Here is a 19,976-nt window from a genome sequence, read left to right as displayed (position 1 = left end):
AGAAATTCAATATAAATGATTATCAAGAAAAATTTCAATACATAAATTGACCAATTTATGAAATAAAGTTTTCACAAGTTTTTATTTTTAACAATTGTTTTTTTAAATTTCTTGTCATTACAATGAAAGATCTAGCTATTGCCTTTAATTTTTTAAAGTATCATAAAAATATTATATATTTTTTTAATTCTTTAAAAAAAAAAAGAGAAAAAACATTTATGTGAAAATCGATTCAGAAAAGATTTTTAAATCATAGCATTGCAGTCTAAATTACAAAAAAATAATAGCCAAGCTATTAGGTTTGACAAGAAGCATTTATTAGAAACCATACGAGTTAGTAAAAATTACAATACATTGTATAAAAAAAAAACATTTTAACAATCATTGCTTTATACCCTATTATCATTTTTTATTTTATTTTTAAACATACCGTAAAGAGATATTTAAAAAATCAATTTTTCTCGATTAAACATTAGATTATAAGTTTATTCGTTCGTTAATGAATAAATCGATAGAATCGTTAATTATAACCGTTAGATATAATTAAAGCGATAAAAAGAAGAAAAAAAATGAAGAAAAGTATAAATGTAGCATTTTACAATATTTTATATAACAAGTTGTGTCGCTAAACACCGATGTCGATAATATTAATAGTTCTCTCGATCGAATTTAAAAAAAAATTGTTTAAAAAAATATGACAATTATTAGTCATATGTAAAATATGTTTGAGAGAAATGAATATCGAATCGAATCGCTGTTTGAATAATAAATGTTTAATTAACCTTTATACAGGCCGGACATTCAATTTCTTAAGATTTTATTTCATATATTTATTATCTTAAAGCAACAATTTAATTATTTAGTTAAAAATTCTTAACAATCAATCTTTTTTAATTTTCTTTCTTTTTTGTTTAAATAGTTTTTTTATTTGGAAAGTTTTAGGTTATGTAGAATTTTTATTTTTAATAGAAAATATTATTTATTTTTGTAATTACTTTTTTATTTTATATAAAAAAAATTTTTTTTAATCAAAGCAAAAAATATTTTATTACATATAACAATTTTTCAGCAAATTAAATTTAAAGAAACACTTATTTGTATATTTAAACAATCACAGGAGAAACATTCGAAATAAATCGGACAAGCCAGGTAAGAATAGAGAGTTTATTATTATTATATTAGAAATATGACCAAAAATAAAGTAAAAAATTCAAATTTAAAACATACAAGCAAAATACGGATCTTTTAAGAAACATCTGTAAAAACATACAAAATGACAATCACTTCCGGTTTAAAAATCGACAGTTAACAAATAAAAATAAACATTCCATAATCGCCAATCTAATTGCACCAATATTTCCATTAATCATGAAATCCATAAGTACAATTCTTGATTTATTTTTATTTTTATCTGAAAATTTCCAATAAGACCTTAAATTAGTAACATCACGTCTAATATAACGAACAATTTTTCTCAATCACATGTATGATTCCAACGTTCCAATTATTATATCACTATATTTTTTAATATTCAACTGATATTTGTTTAATAATATTACAATAATATTACAATATTTATTCATATAAAATATTTCATAAAGCAATGAAGGTTAAAATTCCATTAAACCAAAGAAGAAATGAGATTTTTTAATGATAATATTTTTCAAATATTTTTTAATAGTAAAATTTTTTACGTAATATATATATATGATTTTTAGTTGCAAAATTAAAAAAAAATTTTAATCACTAACTTCTATAACAAAAATTTTAGATTTCCACGATTTACGATTATGATTATTGACGTAATTTGAAGTTTCTAATATAAATCATATCCAATATATTAATATATTAAAAAATTTTGCCAATATCATAATTAACTTCTTTTTTCTTTACTTTTTTTTATTCTTAACACAATCAACAAATTAAAAAATTATTATTGAAACAATATAAATTTCATAAGATATAACCTCTTATATCTTTATCATATGAAAAATTTTTTTTTATTATACAATTTTTAAAAAAATTATGATGTTAAAAAAATTATAATTCTTATTGGATATAGTTTATAAAAACTTCAAATTATAGCAATAAAATCTTTAATTATAAACTTTTATCAATTTCACTAATTAATGATATTGTCCAGAAAAAAAAAATCAAAGAAAAAAATCGATAGAAAAAAACACTAAACAAAGTTTTAAATTTCGGTAACTGGAAGCAAATTAGATTAAAATTAATGAAAATATTGAAATTTGAATTAATTAGAAAATGATTGTACGATCGTTATAAACCCATTAAAGCGCGAATAAACACGAAGGAATTCGGGTAACTTCGTATCGCGTCGGTTCTTTTCGTTCGATTTCGTGCAAACGAAGTAAAAGCGCGGGAGTCGTGTGTCACGAATCGTTCGACGTAGATTGTAACTGATTTTTGATTTACATATTTTGTTTGTGTGAGTTTGTACGTGTATATATTGCATCGTGATTCGTATGATGATCCGAGTGAGTTCCCGGCAGTGACAATGATACAGAAGTAGCGGTACATCTCTTTTTTATGGTACGTTATTCCATGTTGAACTTTGATCTCTGGTTCAGCTTGCTTGATTCGTAGCCGCGAACGAATACAAAATAAGGCATTGATGATGAGCCTCTGTTATTGCTGGCGTCAGTTGTCTTAGCTTAGACCTTCTTTTATTTTATTATCTTTTATTATCACTATTATTATTTCTCTTATTGTGTCGTTGCTTTTTTTTTGTCCTGGCGTACGAATGATTCAGGCGTTGAGAGGTTATAATGATTCGCAAGAATTCATAATGATTTCTTTATATACCGTTTAACAATTGTGTAAGATATTCATTTGATTATGAATAGTTTCGTTTTTTAATTGCTTGAGGGATAATTGCTTATTATGACAAAAAATTATTTAAAATGATTATAATTTGCAATTTTTTTGGCTCGGATTCAGGGTATGCAGGATACAATTGAAATAGGTGGCCAAACTTTTAATTCTTTTTTAGGGATTTTTCTAAGAATTTTACATTGAAATTTGACAAGAAAGACTAGAATATATACAATTATAAATGCTATGTTTTTGGTACAGTAGTACCTATAGTTAAACATATCTTATAATTGTCTTAAATTAATCATTCTTGTGCAAAATTTCAATGTAAATAAAGAAGTTTTACCTACCTATTTTATTTGTTTATAGCTTATGCATATATAATAGATGATTATAAAATTGTTTTCTATCCTATATTATCTTATATTCAACAATAATATTTTTTAAATCGAATAGTCGATATCTATATCAGATTTGTAATATTATAATCGTGACTATAAATCTATTTTCTTAATAATAATAATTTCTTTTTAATAATTGATTTCTTTCCTGATAACATAATTTCTGATTAACCATTTATCTTACAATCACAATTATGTGATATTTTTTTCTAACAAGCATTTCTTTAATTTAAATTTTATAATAGATAATTATATAAATTTTCTAACATTATAACTATGATTTTAAACTTTAAAAATGATATTTTCTTTTAAAAATGTAATTCATATGTAATTCTCTTCAGTACAGCCTTCCTTCTATTCTATAGTCACGATTATATCTTAATTCGAAATTAAATTTCCTTTAATATATAATATAATAGTCATTGACTGTACATATTTTTTTTTTACTTTTATAATTACGAGTTCTCATTTTTCGCTTTTTCTTTCTTCTTCTATTTTGATATCGTTTCCAATTGTCACAAGATATAAAAAAAAAAAATTTCCTTGTCAACATCTGAATCACACTGGATGTAGAAACATCCGGTAAGATGAGCATAAGTACTCGTATCACCGAGAACGAAAGAAAGACTCTCGAACGACTTCGTAAATATTCTTTTTTCATTTTCGAAAAATAATTAACGTCCATATATATATATACATATATATCTGTAAACTTTTTCAACAATAATCAACAAATTCGATAGAAATGCAACAATCGTTTTATAAAATCTTCGATCACAGGTTTCGTTTTGTCACGATGTTTCTTTCACTTCTTTGTTATCCATTTTTTTTTTATTTATTTTTTTCTTTTTTTAGTTCCTTTTTTTCTTCGAAGAGCGCTTTATGTCCAGTGCTGGGCGTCATGTTAAAAATTAAAAAATGAAACATCATTATAATTGATATTGAAAATTTCATCGATACAGAGCAAATATTTTATCGTAAAAAAATTTTTCACAAATAAATCTTAATTCGTGATAGTTCTTCCCTTCCGATTTAGTTTGTAAAATTGCTCGTCTTAATTTTCTACAATATATTATTTTATGTATATATTAATCTTACAATCTTGTCTACTTAGCCTTCTATTATTTATTTAAGATACTTTCGAATAAACTGAGCAACTCAAAGAACGTTTAATTCGTTCTTCTCAAAATACTCTCAGGCAGTGCGACTAAGGTGAGCTAGGCATTTAATCATTTATATAGGCACCGTGTTCGAGGGCATTCCTCTTTGCGAAATATTCTTAATGGACAATATTCTATACTTCTAATTCGAAAGGGAAGAATCATTAATTTCATTTACACAAATACAATTAAAAATTAAATTTGAATAGAAAAATCTTAAAGAAAAATAAACAATTAAGACTTACATTTCGGTTTTCCTATATTCGTTTCATTTTTTTTTTTTTTTTTTATAAAACGTTATTATCTTAACAGCCTAATTTAATCACTATCAAGGAACAAACAGCAACAGATTAAATTAGATAAATTTATCCAACACTTTGGAAAATCAAACTCCAAGCAAAATTAAATTAACGTGTGTTTCTCTCTCTCTCTCTCTCTCTCTTTTATCCAACGACTCTCCATCTTAATCAAAAACATCTAAACTCGGCCTACGTGCACTAACAAGAAGCATTTCCAGAATGCATTTCTCTCGCGATTTTTCACTAAAAGAAAAACTTCCAGCCGCTTTGGAGGTATCTGACTACCTAAAAAGGCGCCGCTCATTAAGCTATAAAACTGTGACGAAGCCTGACCGCGTCCTCGATACTCGAACAAGCGTGTCCAAACTGGTTTTTTATTTTTTTTTTTTTCATTTAACCCTTCTGCTTCCCTCTCGTCTCGTCTACCTTCCTTCGATCCTTCTTGAAATTGACATCGATCGAAGGCCTCACTTGAAATTTATTATGTCGACCATGCTCACGTATGTGCCGATCACAAGACCCAGGAGGCCGAACACGATCAGCAAGAGATTTTTTACGAGCATGATCATGCAGGGGCCCAAGTCGCGGTCTGGCCAGAGGACGCAGATCTCGATGATGGCTGGAAACGCGATGCCAAGTGCGGAGAGGCAGAGGGCGCCGAATAGAGAGATGAAGAGACCCAGTCTGGGAACGGTGATGGCCAATGTAACTATAAGAGGATGATTTAAAGAATTATTCAAGAATATTTATTTAAAGGATATTATAACACAGAAGGAATTGTTTTCAGAGAAAGATAGAGAGATATAGAAAAAGGGATGAAGAGATCTTGTTGGAGAATGGTGATGGCCAGTGTGAAGAGGAAGATTTTATATTGTAATATAAAGTGAGGTAAAGAAAAGCTAATTTAATTACAAGAGAAGAAAGAGATATAGAATAGAGATATAGAATTGTATATGTTTTTAGGAATGGGATGAAGAGAATTAAATAGGAAAATATCAAGAGAGAATGATGTATAAGGGGATGAAAGAGACTTGGTGCAAGGATAATGATGATCAATTTACAAGAAGATTGATTATTGTAATAAGTGAAGAGATATATAGGATTGTAAAAGAAGAAATAAAGTACTGTAATATATAGTGAGGTAAAGAAAAGTTAATTTAATTACAAGAAAAAAAAGAGATATAGAATAGAGATATAGAATTGTATATGTTTTTAGGAATGGGATGAAGAGAATTAAATAGGAAAATATCAAGAGAGAATGATGAATAAGGGGATGAAAGAGACTTGGTGTAAGGATGATCAATTTACAAGAAGATTGATTATTGTAATAAATGAAGAGGTATATAGGATTGTAAAAGAAGAAATAAAGAGTGGATGATATATGGATGAAGAGGTGCATCATATTTCAATTTCTATGGTATTAACTTCAAGTGTAACGTTAAGAAACACATTAATCAAGAAACTTACACGTGCTCAAAGTGAGGATAGTTCGACAAACATACTCCCAGAAGATTTTTCTCTTCTGTATCTTTTGATCCAGATAAGTATTCCAAATAATATCGACTGGAACATACCCTTGAAGGGCATGCGTGATAAAAATAGCGATTGCGAACATTATTTTGATACTTTGTGCCATACTGTAATGTCACAATCAGATAATCAGATTCACGGTAACAATATTTTTTTCAATATAAATAAATATACAACAAATATCACTTACATTTCTTCGGAGGGTAAGTTAAAAGTAACGCTACCCTCAACATTGGATCCATATTTTATGTAACCAAAGAATCCCATGACAATGTAAAGAGCCACTATAACCGTCATTCCTATGTTCAATACGCCACAGTATCCTCCAAAATATTGTGGCGTCTTCATATTGTTCTCCAGTGCGATAATCTGCAATGGAAGAATAGCTTTTATGGATATTTACTTAAATTTTCATAGAATAGGATAAAAAAGTAAATGATGAATTAAAGATTTGAAAATTGAATGAATATTGTATTAATTAATTAATACCGATTTTATTTATTTTTCTTTTTAATAATTATAGAAATCAAGATTGTTGTTTAGTATACCTACAAGATTCTTTATTAAAGTAATAAATACTGGCTTTCTTATTTATCATAGATAGTAATTGTAGGTATCTTAAATCTGAATGATTCGACAATTGACTCTATTTCATTCCTTGTTATTCTGCAAAATTAAAACGATCAATTTCATTTTAATACTTAAATATTCAGGTTATCTAAAAAGAAATTTTCTAAATTTCATTAGGTTATACATTTATTACTCGTATACAATAATTATCAAATTTTAATATTTGATAATTGAAATATTTTTTTATCCAAATATATAACAGAAGAAATTTTTGAAAAAATTGATATTAAACGAGAAAAAGAAAAGTTTTAAACCAAAGTTTTTTTTTATAATTTTCAATTAAATTCCAAATTTCATAATCTTAATTATTATTTTTTTTAATTAAAAACAATGTGTACAGGATCTCGAGGATGAAGAAAAGTTTGAGGATCACTGGAATCTTGGACGCAGGCTGAGAACTTCTGGGAAATAATAAGCAGGGATTGCATTGACGCATTCACGATCTGATCACCGCAATCTCAAAGTTGTTCCGTAAGTGGCCATTTATTTGTTTATTAACGACGATGCGGCGGCGTCGTCGATCTATTCTAAGCTCAGGCAAACTCGTTTCTGCCTAACAGTCACGGGGAATGATCGACGAGGCCAAATGATAGATCGATCGAGGGTACGTAGGGTAAAATTGAAAAACTAATGCGAGATATTGTTCTAAATTGCGCGTACGTGTGTCGAAGTTGGAAATATTCCAGTCGATGTTTGTTTCGGTCACGTGTACGTTTCTATGCACGAGAACAAATCATATTTGTTCCGTTTGATAATATTTCTTTCTTCTTCTTCTTTTTTTTTCACGATACAAGAAATAATTTTATTAATTGTTTTAATTATGCTTGAAACTCCAAGGCTTGTTTTACACAATTTTATGTATTTATTCAATGGAATATTCTTAAAAATTATTTCAAATAATTGAAAAGATTTCTTTCATAATAAATACCAGTTTTTAATAATTACAAATGTACAAGATGGAATTTATTATTGATATAGATTGAAATTGTCATTTTCTAGTCATTCATAGACTTAGCAGTTTCTATGAGTCATAGTTGCCTCTCCAAGTAGCAAAGTAGTGATTTGTTATTATTTAAATGATAAAAACAAAGCAAAGAGATGAAAAGAAGGAATTAGAAAACTTAAACTTACCACGCCAACAGCCTCCAACGCGAATAACGTTGTACCGAAATAGAGAGAGAAATTTCTCAGTGTACCAAACATCTCTCTTTCCTTAAGGGAGGGTAGATCCTTAAACATGTAAACTAGAATCATCGTCAATCCGACAAATGTGATTACATTCGCGAGGGTGGAGAATGGCGCGAGTAACTTGAGGTTCCTAATGTAATTGATCAGAATCAATGGTACCAATAAAATCAGCATGTGGATTTTAACGTCCAACGGTTCCCAATACTGGTCTGCTACCTGTATTTAACACAACAGAAAAACAAAAAAAAAAAAAAAAATACCCACGATCAATAAATTTGGAACAATTATTCTTCAAGAGATTGTTATTTTTCTCACTTTTCTTTTCATTTTAAATTATTCATCAATTTTATTATTACGAATTTGATAATATTTATTTGTAATATTTTTTTAAGGACGATTACTATGTATATTTTTTTTCTTATTTTCATACTTCCTTTTTTTTTTTTTTTTTTAAATTCGGTACACGTTCGTTGCTTAGTTACGATCGATATTTTGTCTCGGTTTCTTTTTTTTCCTTCTTCTTTTCTTTTTTACGAGAAAGATTTATAAATTGATTCTTCGCCACTTTTTTTTCTTTTTTTTTTTTTTTTTATGGCGACAGAGTTGATCTATGGCGCCTGCTATTTACCTGCTTGATATTCGACGCTACAAATACGATATAAACGCAGCATATTCCCAATTGATACACAATCATGAACCCGTCTACGAGTCCTCTGCAAATATAATAGCAACTTTCATGTAACAATTGAAAAAATTATTTGTCGAGGCCGCTTGGTGAAGTGATTTTGTGCGTGCGTTGTGTGATTGTGATAATTTGGTCGATCTTTGTGAATGAGGGAAGAATATTCTCTCTCTCTCTCTGTTTCTCTTATATTAATCGTTAATGATTATCATTATGTTACATTATTGGAAAGAAATAATCAAAGTAATTATAATTAAAGATGCATAACAATTATAGATGAGATCATAATATATTCGAAGATGTTATAAATGTCATTTATTATTGTGGAAAATTAAAAGGATAGTTAATTTTGTTTATTATATCTTAACGAAGAAATTTACAATTCTTAAAATAAGATTATTTCAAATTTCTTTTTCTCTTTTTATAAAGTCACCGATATAATTAAACATTATTTTATTATTCTATATATATATACAGATTTTTGGATTGTTAATATGTGTTAATATAAATTCAATTTTTAAGAAAAAAATATATAACTTATTCTGTTCTACTAAATATAGATAATAATGCTACTTAAAACTGCAATAATACTACTTAAGACTATTATAACAAGTAGAATCAGTCGATTATAATCAGACGACGATTACTCGTCTGTCTCCAATTAATTTCTTCGACTGAAAAAGGTTTCACGATATTTTATTATCAGGTTGGACAAAATGTTTTTATCCAATCTTCGAGAAAATTCAAAAAAATTTTACACTGAAGTAAAATAAATATCACGCAAACGAAAAAGGATATCTTGGCCAACCCAATAACATCTTAACAATTTTTTCAATATTTTACACTATTCGAAATAATAATAAAAAAAAAACTTGTGTCATGCACAAAGAAACTACTTCTAGAAATCTTCTCGAATCAACCCATTTTTTTTCATTTTTCTATAAACAATTTAAGAAATTGTTATTATCCCAAACTATTTCTTCCTCTTTATTTTATTCCAATATAATAATCATAATTACATTGAATCTGAACTACCACCAAATTAAATTACTCCAATTTTCATATATTAAAAAAATAGGGAATCAAATTAAAAAAAAATAAAATATTAATGAAAATTTCGAGATATTATCATTGATTCCAATCTTCATCATATTTTCCTAATGGAAATTAAAAGCGGAAACAACTAACGAAGAAAAGGAAAAAAAAATTCGCAAGCTTATGTCAATGAATGAGTGAGTACATGTATGAGTGTCTGTCTGTGCGCAAGTTATTTACTTACGGTGCATAGGGTGCGAACCATCGGACACACCCGGGCCCTTCCTCGAGAGCGTATTTCATGCTCAGTGGATAACTCAATATAGGAACTCTTAACCGTTTACACAGTTTGTACTGAGCTTTCACTAATACGTGCAAACAATAGGTGCACAGCACCCCTATTATCACTGTTGCTATCACGCCGGTGACCAGGCCGCTGTTGCGGAACGCGTTCGGCATAGCCAGGATACCGGTGCCCAGACTCCCTTTCAACAAGTGTATCAAAGTCTCCGCGTTCCTGCGAATTAAAATTTATAGAGAGAGAGGGGGAAAGAAAAAAGTATGGAAAAAAAAAGATTTTTTTTTTTTTCATAAATTAAAATTCAAGACTTAATAATCTTCTTTTTTAATTAAAATTTATTTTTGTTAAATATTCCTCTCAGCATGGAAATTATAATATAAAGTTTCAACGTTTGTTTAATAAATTTGTTCGACCTGAGAATATGATCTGAGAATAGCGTTTGAATGAAAAAAGAAGAAGAAGAAATAATGGCTTATCTTTAAGTGGCTTATGAAATTTACTTGAATTGTGTGCAAGTGAGTATGATACAATTCTTATATAATAGAGATTACAGGAAATAACGAGAGATATATATAAGAAGCTACGTATCATTCTTATGCATATCTAAAAATAATATGATGTAATTTTAAACAAGTGGTAAATATCTGCGATGACTGTGTAAAAGAAAGAAAGAAAGAAAGAAAGAAATTATTCTTTAAATTACTTTAAGTGGGCGAGAAATTTGTTTTTTATTAAAATTATTTAGAAATACTCACGATGTAGGATTTGGCCTATTTCGATGTTTGTGGGGATCGTAGTCTTCTACGTTTGTGGTCTGCGATATTGGCACTTCCGATGCATTTAGACCACTTCCGGCGATTTCATTATTAACTCTGCAACCGCATCAATTTGCAAATGCAATCTACATCCCCGTACTTTTATATCGAATTTTGAAACATTGTGATCACATCTGTCGTGATGATATCGTCACGCGTTCGAATTGTCTCGATTTACAAAGTAATGAAATTGAAATAAATAAATGAAAAAGGGTATAATGAAACTTGGAAAATGAGAAATGTCCCGATTTACAATTAAAAAAAATTGAAATAAATAAATGAAAAAGGGTATAATGAAACTTGAAAAATGAGAAATATAAGGGTTTTGTTGAATTCTTTTCGAGAGTGAATAAGGTATAAGTGGAATCAGACGTACTTGTACGGACTTTCGGAACCGATCAGCTGCATGTTTATCGTCTCCTCCTTCGCGTTCTCCATTTCGTTTGTTGCTCAATCTTCTATACTTTTCACAAGGAAAAAAAGATTTAGAATTATTAGTAAATAAATATGAATTATATAGAAGAAGACAAAAGGAAAATATTATTTTTTACATTTTACAGTTTCAAATTAAAAGTGACGTCTCAATTTTAATCGTGTCACGATTCGTCATCAATTTATATTTATTTTCGTAGCACAGAAAATGGTTAGTAGCTTTCCTTTCTTTTTTTTTTTCCAATTGAAAGAAATAATATACCAAAGAATTAAACATTTGTTCATTTTTATATGTATGTATTCATTTTTATAAATATATAAAAAAAAAAAATATCCGTTTATAGAGGGTTAAATACTTTCATGAGTCACATAAGTACCATTATAACAACTCTTCTTCACTCGCTACCTCCCCTCTTCCAATCAACCCATGCGTAACACTCAATGCGACTCATTCAGCACGAACGAGACATAGGAAAATTCCCAGCCACGAATGCACATCTCATTCTCCATCTTCTCTATAGTAATTCAAATGAAACGATGGACAAGGAACACCGTGAGAAACTCTGTTCTTCCTTCCTTTTTTTTTTTGGAATCCTTTCTTTTTTAATTTTTACCATACATTTAACAATACTCGATGAATAAATTGAAATATTTTTAATTTAATTTAAAGTCATCAACTTTATTATTTTAACTTTTGTTAAAACTTTTATTATATTATTCCAAGATATACCAAATTTGTCAGATGGATATAATTAAGATCAGATTATATTCTCTAATGTTATTCAAAAATGTATGATTAAACTTTTGCATTTTCTCTCTGTTCGTCATATTAATTATCGAGAAATAAAAATAATGACAAAGTGAACGAATCGGAGGATCCTGGAACGCGGAAGCGATGACGGCGTTGGAAGCGCATCAGGATCAAAGGCACGACCTAGATATCGGTGAGGCAAGGCTCCTGATCAATTGGCGGATATGGAGCGAGCGATGCACGATCACGATGCGAATAAAAATGGCAATTCATCATTGCGAATCTGTTGCGGATCCGCGTGTCTACGCGTGTAGCTTTAGCACATTCTTTCGCGAACTGATTGCTCTTAATTATTGCATTGAGGTCAAATGTGTAGTTAACTTACTGAAGGTTATACGTACAGCAACCGTACGTTTTCACTTCATCGTTTGCCAACCTACCAATTGATCCATGCTCGAAGAACGAAACGTAGCCCCGACCGAAGGATACCGAAACCGTCGAAATTTCGAAAAATTTATTCATCTATCCTCTTTCCAATCGTTCTTCGCGATTTGTTCTTGAAATTTTTAAGAATTTCAAAGATCCATTTATCCTCTTTCCATCGTTCTTAAAATTTTAAAGATTATGAGCGAGGGGATGATGATCTCCAGAATTGGAATTTGTTTCCATTATTATTTTTAAGAAAATTAATAGAAAATTTTTACATATTGGTGATTTGAAATTTTGGTGGATTTGGTGGATTGAAATTTCATCTGAGAAAATGATCGATGAGGGACGGATGTTAATCGAGACGGTATTTTTAGTTACTTTTGGGGAGAGAAAAAATAAATAAAATCGGGGTTAATGGAATATGTATTTTTATTGGACGTGGTGAAATCTCGATTCGCGTGAAGCCGTTCGAAAGCATGCAGAAATAAGGAAATCATTATCTAATTGTCATATGAAGCGCACGGAATAGAGGCTGAAATGCTCGAACCAGTGCACGATTTCCCTTTGATTGGATAATGATCATGCGTGAAGATCGGTGTGGTTAAAAGTAAGTAGACGGATCTCTGGAAGAATCTCTTTCTAGAAAAAAAAAAAAAAAGAAACTAAGGAAAGTTATAAGTTTCCATTATTACAATTATTTATTATTCCCACAATAAGCTCGAGATTTTATTTCTTCGCACTCAAAATTTAATAAATCTATTAAAAATTCCCTTCCAATGTTTCAACCTTACTTTGCTATCGATATAACAGGATTATATATCGATAAGAAATGACAAATATCTTAAAATATTAAAAAAAAAAAAAAAAAAGAAAAATCAAGACTTATCAAGTTTCATTAAAACATTTTAATCGACACAGAAAAATATCAACGATCGTATAAAATTAACCAATTTATCATTAGGTTAAAAATATTTTCTATTTCGTGATAAGCATCATTGACACGATTAAACGAATTTAAGCGTCAATCCGCGTGTAATTTTGCATAATTGAGATAAAAATCGACGATTAAAAGGAGGGAGTATCTTCCTTGTCAGAGGGAGAGGGAAGAGGGTTAAATTGTGTACAAATTGGATAGCGTAATTTTCTAAACACAATTGAAAAGTATACGTTGCACACCAATTGCTGTTTGCGCTGTCAGTTACGATTAGTTGATTATCAAATCAACCGCGAAATCATCTGTCTCTCTAAAGTCGGTAATATAACTCGTTCGATTGCTTTAATGCTTAAGTGATGTTGTTTTTCGTTAAATCGAACGATTTTTAATTTAAATTCGATTAAAAATTTTGCAAGAAAAGATTAATCAAATTTCTTGAATTTTGGAAAATTTGGAATAATTAGAAACACAATATTAAATTATAATTCAATATTTAGGGGATGAATATTAATTTTAGCTCACCTTATCACGCCACGAGTAAAGTTTCTTTTTTTCTTAAAAAATTCTGACTACTGCGTTTGTTGATTTCCTTCGATGGTCGCTGATTTCTCCTGTAAAAAATTAATTCTCTTTTAATACGAATGGTGGAATTTAATTGAATTGGGGATATTTAAATTATTTGTTATTCTTAGTCGACCTGCAGCAAGTAACTTTGCACTTGTTATTCGGATTAAGCATAATTAAAACTTCCTTCTGGAGTGTTAAATTTCAAACTTCCTCCAATTTCCTTCCAAATCACTCATCACACAATTCATTCGATAACCAAATCTTTATAATTGTTCGATTAAGAAAATATCATCTACTCTCTATTCCCTTTCATTTTATTTTCAACGATAATTTCGAACAACTTATATTCTTCCATTAAAAAAAAAACGTGTGATGTAAAATATTTATATAGAGAAAAAGAAAAAATATTTTTCCCTCTTCCATAGAAGCACGTATTTTTAAGAATTGAATTAATGGAAATAGGTAATTGCGAGTGGCAATTGAGAGAGGGATAAATGGCGTCACCTTTGATTACTTAAGCAACGCCCTCGCATCAAATGCTGTGCAAAGCAGCTTAAGTATAGTAATCGATCTCCTAATTCTTACTTCCTCGGAACGCTTTAGGGGAACATGTCATGACGGCTCGTCAACGCTCGCCATCGAAACAATGTCACTTGGAATATATTTACGCGTCTAATTTTAGATGTAGAAATCGTTTTCTGACCCCACAATCATCTAATGATCCTCGTTTGAAAAATTGAATTGAAAAAAAAAAAATTAAAGAATAACGATTCGTATAAGTAATTCTTATACTCGAGGATATCGATGAATTTGAATTTTTATTTATGGATTGTAGGAGAAAAGAAAATTAAATCGTAATAGATAAATGTGGATGATTGTTTTTACGATTTATATGATAAAAGAAATGGAGAGAGGAAGGATTAATTGTATACAGATGATGGAAAATAAAAGAGGAAACGATAATAATTTTTGAGAGACAAGTTTCCCAATCGAGATTTCTATCGAACGATCCCTATTTTTCGTCGCAAATATAGTGAAGTAAGGGTTATTAAGATTGATGAGGGAACCGTTATGCAATAGTTGAACCGTTTGTTCATTCCAATTGGCGTAACATCGTATCGACTACCGATTATCTTTCTTGGAATAATCGATTAAAATAATCGTATCACGGTTAAGAAATTAAAGTGAAATTTTTAAGAGATATTTTTAATCAAAATCGAATGGAAATTTCAGACTTTTTCTATAAAGGAAAAAATAAACAATTCTTCATTCGTGCAGCATAATTAAAAATAAAAAAACAAGAAGAATCATGGCAATTTTTTTAATAAATTATAAAATAAAAGAGATTGCAATTTCGAATAAGAATAAAAAATTTTATTATATTTTGTCACAAATGAATTGATATAAATTTATAGAAAATGAATAGAAATAGAAAATAGAAAAATAAATGATAAGTCAGATATCTATCATTAAAAAATAAAAAAGATTACAAGAAGTGATATTAAGAATTTTAATAATCACATTTTATTTATTGTCAATCGTGAATTAAGATAAAAATTGCAACGACTTTAATACAATTTTATATTTCACGTTCATCAATTACCGTTTATAGCGTTTTTATTGGGGTGCTAATACAATCTATATATTCGTACACGTACACATTCTACTCTAATTCTCTGTAATCGTACCATGTTACCGATACACCATTCTATTTAAGATTCAATTTAATATCATCATCATCACAGTTCTTTTTTTTTTTTCTCTCCGACTCTTTGTGTACGTTGCGTTACTAGTTTAATTCTTCGTGCCAATTTTCAATCTGTTATAATTGAATTTAAAAAAAGAAAAAAATTAAACTCTTCTGAGAAAGAGAAGAAAAAGAATTTCAATTTAAAATTTTCTCAAAATAATATATCATTCTTAATTTCAGAGAAATCCTTTCTTCTTTCAATATCTGACGTTTACATTGCCAAGCTTCCTTCAATCAAAGAAAATAAACAAATTATTTTCCAGATTGGAAGATCATTGTCGACTTTTTTTTTCCATAATACATAAATCTTATATTATCGATTAATCACACCGATTAATCCATTAATAATTAAACACAAATTTCACTTACTTTTCAAACTTTTTCAAAAAAAGAATCTATAATACATCTCCTATAAATTCCTCAACGAAACTCCTCAAAATGAAAAGCCATGCATTGCATAAAATTCAAGAATATTTTTTCCAAACTCTTCCCAATCCACAATGGAGGATATTTACACACCATAGAAGAATAGGCAACAATAAAAAGTATATTTGTCTAACAATAAAAACGAGGAAGAAATTACTTTAGAATAGAGGATTAATGGTAGAAATACGATTCAATTCTAGACTTACCAGATGAAACACATCCGCAGCGAGGGAAAAGGAAAAAATACGTGGATCCGGTCGGATTAACCACTTGCACCGTGGTCCTCCTTAATGTGGACGGGCCAGAGGATGTCTAGCGACTGGTAAATCGCGGAACATTTCAATTTCCAACGCGACTTGGACATCACGTGACACAAGTTGGAAACTACGCCTCTGGCATGGGGACAGAAGGGATTCAGAAGCGACGAGGATGGGGCGCCAGTTCGCCCGTTGCTCCGGAACAGGCAGCAATATTTTCACGGAATATTTTCTTTTCTTTTTTTTTTTCCTCTTCGTGGAAGAATATTTTTTCATCCGAGATTTTATCGAAGGTGAAGTTTGATGAGATAAGAAAAAAAGCTATTTTCTAAGATGCAGGAGAATATACTTGAAATTGGAAATTGGGATTCAAGGTGAAGTTTGAGGTTTGGAGGTTTGTTCGAAAGTATTTGGTGGAGATTATAAGGTGAGGTTTGGGGAAATTTTAAGACTTGGATGGAATATTTGGATATTTTTGAAGATTTGAATATGGGATGAAGTTTAGATAATTTGGAGATTTGATTTGTGGAATGGATTTTGGATCCATTTTGGAATTTGAGATTTTAGATTGTATTTTTGATTTAATTGTTGAACTTTAAGAAATTTGGATTTCTGTATTTGAAATTTGAGATTTTTGTATTATATATGTTTATTTATAATAATTTGCTCCTATACTTTGAACATCAAAGTCTGGAATTGCTTCGCTTTAACGATTCAAATCTTTTTTATTAAAAGTGAGATTAATTAACTTCAATTAAAACATAATCACAAAGCAACATGATTTATCTTTCAAGGATGTTTATAAAAGAAGACGTGTGTGCAGATTTGGCGATGAGAATCATATAAATACCTATTAACCGTCAACTTTGGTAGAGAACGTATCGATTGACCCACAAAGGGGATCATGCGAACGCCGAACAGAAATTATAAAGATTGCCATTTATTAAAGGTAACGAGCCCGTTGAAAGACACTTTATATGTCAATATTCCTCGCTATTTTTTATAATTTATTATTAAATTAAATTAATAACTCAAAACTAAGTTAATCCAAAATACTACAATTATTTCTTATTTGGAAGATGCAAGTTAACGTTTAAATATTTCATTTCAATATCAATATCAATGAATATCGATTATCTCTCTATCTATTAAAATATAAAAAATATAAGAATTATAAAATTATATTCCTCAGGATGGAAACCTGTGATAAGTATAATCTAGATTATAATCAGCTATGATCTAATGATAGAAATTATAATAGAAGTAATTAAAATTTCATAATTTTAAGTGAAAGATAACACTTAAGTGTAGGATGTAAGGATGACATTAATATTATCAATAAATTCAATGATGAATAAAAAAAAATAACAGGTTTCTTTTTCTTTGATATATACGTTGATATATATTATAATGATGATACGTATTAATCCGTCATTGTCACGATTATTTGCGTGGACAAACGATAAATAAATCAGGCATAGTGTGATGCATGAAGAGAATATATCGATCGTCAAGGATGTGTATATGCTAGGAGTATTATCAGTCACTTAGCTCGTTCTGATCTCTCTTTGGATTATTAATAATAATTATTTCAATCAATGTTTCTTAAAGCAATAAAAAAGATCTGCTAAATATATATTTATTTATAGAGTGAAATAGAATATATTGAATAAAGGATAATCAAAGTATAGCAAGTAATAATTAATTTTTTTATTTACCAAATATTTTGAATGTTGCATTAAAAATATATAAAATATTCACTTTAATATTTAATGAGTGAAGTGAAAATACTGAAAGGAAAAATAAATAAATTTTATAGAAATTTTTAATTGCTTTAAGATTCATAATAAAATAATCTTTTGACATATAATCTTCTAAAAAGGCTATATCCTAAAACAGGAGATAAAGATTAAAACATGAAGAAAAGATTTACCTTTCTTTTTCTTTTTTTTAATGTCACTAAGTAGAATACTAGAGCATAACAAGTTTCCAAGAATACTTACTGTATTCACCCTCTTGAGATATGAAAGAAGAAAGACTGACTCTCACAATTGACTAGATAAAAGGAAACGAGTAAACACTTTTCAACGACACGAGATTCAGAGAAAGTGTGCACCACTTCTGCACCATTGACAACCCTTCTATATAGGTACGCGTTATATAATCAACTACGTCTGATTAAATCGAAAAATAAATTTCATGTTCGAAACACATTAACATTAAGGTTCGTTTCTAGAAATATTCTTATTGGAAGAAAAAAAAATTCCATTTGAATCATTATGAATAGTACAATCACAATTTCCTATTCACAATTCAACTCTCAATTCACCCTTTACATTGATCCATAACATAGTCCATCCTCATCGTGGAAATCGACTTATCGAATGTCTTTACAACTTTCTAAGTGTTATTAGAAAACCTCTTGAACTATTTTTTTTCTTCCATGTCTGTACAGCAGTATTTCATTTATTCGATACCTCAAACTTTCTAATGCTCATTCTTATTTTCATACATAATTTTGACACTCAAAAGTAAAACTACTAGAATTAAATTTACATCAAACTTACAATTCAATATTATAACTTTAAAAAAATCCAATTAATCACACTCCTTCCACTTTGGAATCAAAATCAACTTTTTCGCGCACCAATTTCATTCAACACCGAAAGATCATCTCTTTAAATTCAATCCACTATGATGCACCGTGCCTCGAACAGGAATAACGCGAAAGGGAAGGGATTAACAAGAGAATATTCTTTCGAGGACTTACGTTCAACTTTTGGGACGGAAAGACGTGCCTTCCCACCGATCAGGAACACGAGGAGGGCGTGTGTGCTGGCCGCACACATACGGAACGACCTCTTATCGACATGGGGTCGCGAGCAACTGTCCGCAACGGGGTTGCTTCGAAGTATGCGGGGGCAGCTACCCCGATAGCGATCCATACGACCGTGGCAAGACGTCTCATGGCGTCTGCGTCGAAATCCACCACCCTCTCCACCTCCCCTCCCTCCCACTCGCTGTAACTTTTTCACTCATTATAGTAAGACGTTTTATATATTACGTTTTATATATCGTTCAGTTGAAGATTCTAAAAGAAAGAAAGAAAAAAAATAAAAGAAACTTTGGAAGAGGATTGAAAGAAGGAAAGAGAGGTTTTTATTATTGATCAAGTTTTGGAGGATGGAGATTTATCGAATTGAAATTGAAATTTTGACAAACGAGAAATTATTATTTATAAGGGTTGATTGTCACAACAAATTTTATTTTCAATTGGCTACAAATGATATAATATCTTCTGCAGTAAAGTAGATAAAAAAAAAAAAAAAAAATAACAACAAGAGGGTTTTTCTTTCTCTTTGTAAATCATCATTCACTATAATTTATATATTAATCTTCGACGATTTATTCATCTTTATTTTAATTTATTTGGAAGGAAGACGTATCGAATACGTACCCTGCTTATAGTTATACGATATAAAAAGAAGAGAAAAAAAAGAAAATAACAGTGTTCCAGATTGATATCTATTCCTTTTTCATCTTACGCAAATAAA

General features: G+C 29.3%; 1 protein-coding gene and 2 long non-coding RNA genes across 8 annotated transcripts; 2 read left to right on the top strand and 1 right to left on the bottom strand.

The window, feature by feature from the left end:
* Positions 1 to 4,074: 4,074 nt before the first annotated feature.
* Positions 4,075 to 19,463, bottom strand: LOC409640 (proton-coupled amino acid transporter-like protein CG1139). Of its 5 annotated transcripts, none has more exons than XM_006560479.3 (10): positions 19,193 to 19,463; positions 13,945 to 14,033; positions 11,253 to 11,339; positions 10,817 to 10,933; positions 10,005 to 10,277; positions 8,672 to 8,756; positions 7,987 to 8,259; positions 6,416 to 6,594; positions 6,163 to 6,332; positions 4,075 to 5,404 (listed from the first exon to the last, which is right to left on the bottom strand). In XM_006560479.3, exons 3-10 carry the CDS (start codon positions 11,312 to 11,314, stop codon positions 5,163 to 5,165), a joined length of 1,401 nt encoding a protein of 466 aa, XP_006560542.1. In that variant the 5' UTR covers positions 11,315 to 11,339; positions 13,945 to 14,033; positions 19,193 to 19,463; the 3' UTR covers positions 4,075 to 5,162. The 5 variants fall into 5 exon arrangements, with proteins under 5 accessions (XP_006560542.1, XP_026295648.1, XP_006560541.1 ...); XM_026439863.1 differs by having other exon boundaries at positions 11,253 to 11,334; XM_006560478.3 differs by lacking the exon at positions 19,193 to 19,463 and adding an exon at positions 16,372 to 16,502 and having other exon boundaries at positions 4,668 to 5,404.
* On the top strand, positions 5,415 to 6,258 carry LOC102656605. The gene is made up of 3 exons (XR_001702500.2): positions 5,415 to 5,583; positions 5,659 to 5,836; positions 5,912 to 6,258. It is a non-coding gene; the product is annotated as an uncharacterized LOC102656605 (long non-coding RNA).
* Positions 7,120 to 18,571, top strand: LOC102656549. Of its 2 annotated transcripts, none has more exons than XR_001702498.2 (3): positions 7,120 to 7,326; positions 16,366 to 17,371; positions 18,390 to 18,571. It is a non-coding gene; the product is annotated as an uncharacterized LOC102656549 (long non-coding RNA). The 2 variants fall into 2 exon arrangements; XR_003304449.1 differs by lacking the exon at positions 18,390 to 18,571 and having other exon boundaries at positions 7,125 to 7,326; positions 16,366 to 16,849; positions 17,217 to 17,350.
* Positions 19,464 to 19,976: the final 513 nt, after the last annotated feature.

Source organism: Apis mellifera, linkage group LG3 (genome assembly GCF_003254395.2).
Source record: "Apis mellifera strain DH4 linkage group LG3, Amel_HAv3.1, whole genome shotgun sequence".
Lineage (NCBI taxonomy): Eukaryota > Metazoa > Arthropoda > Insecta > Hymenoptera > Apidae > Apis > Apis mellifera.
The sequence above is the reverse complement of the archived record's forward strand: the minus strand, read 5'-3'. Positions and strand labels throughout refer to the sequence as shown.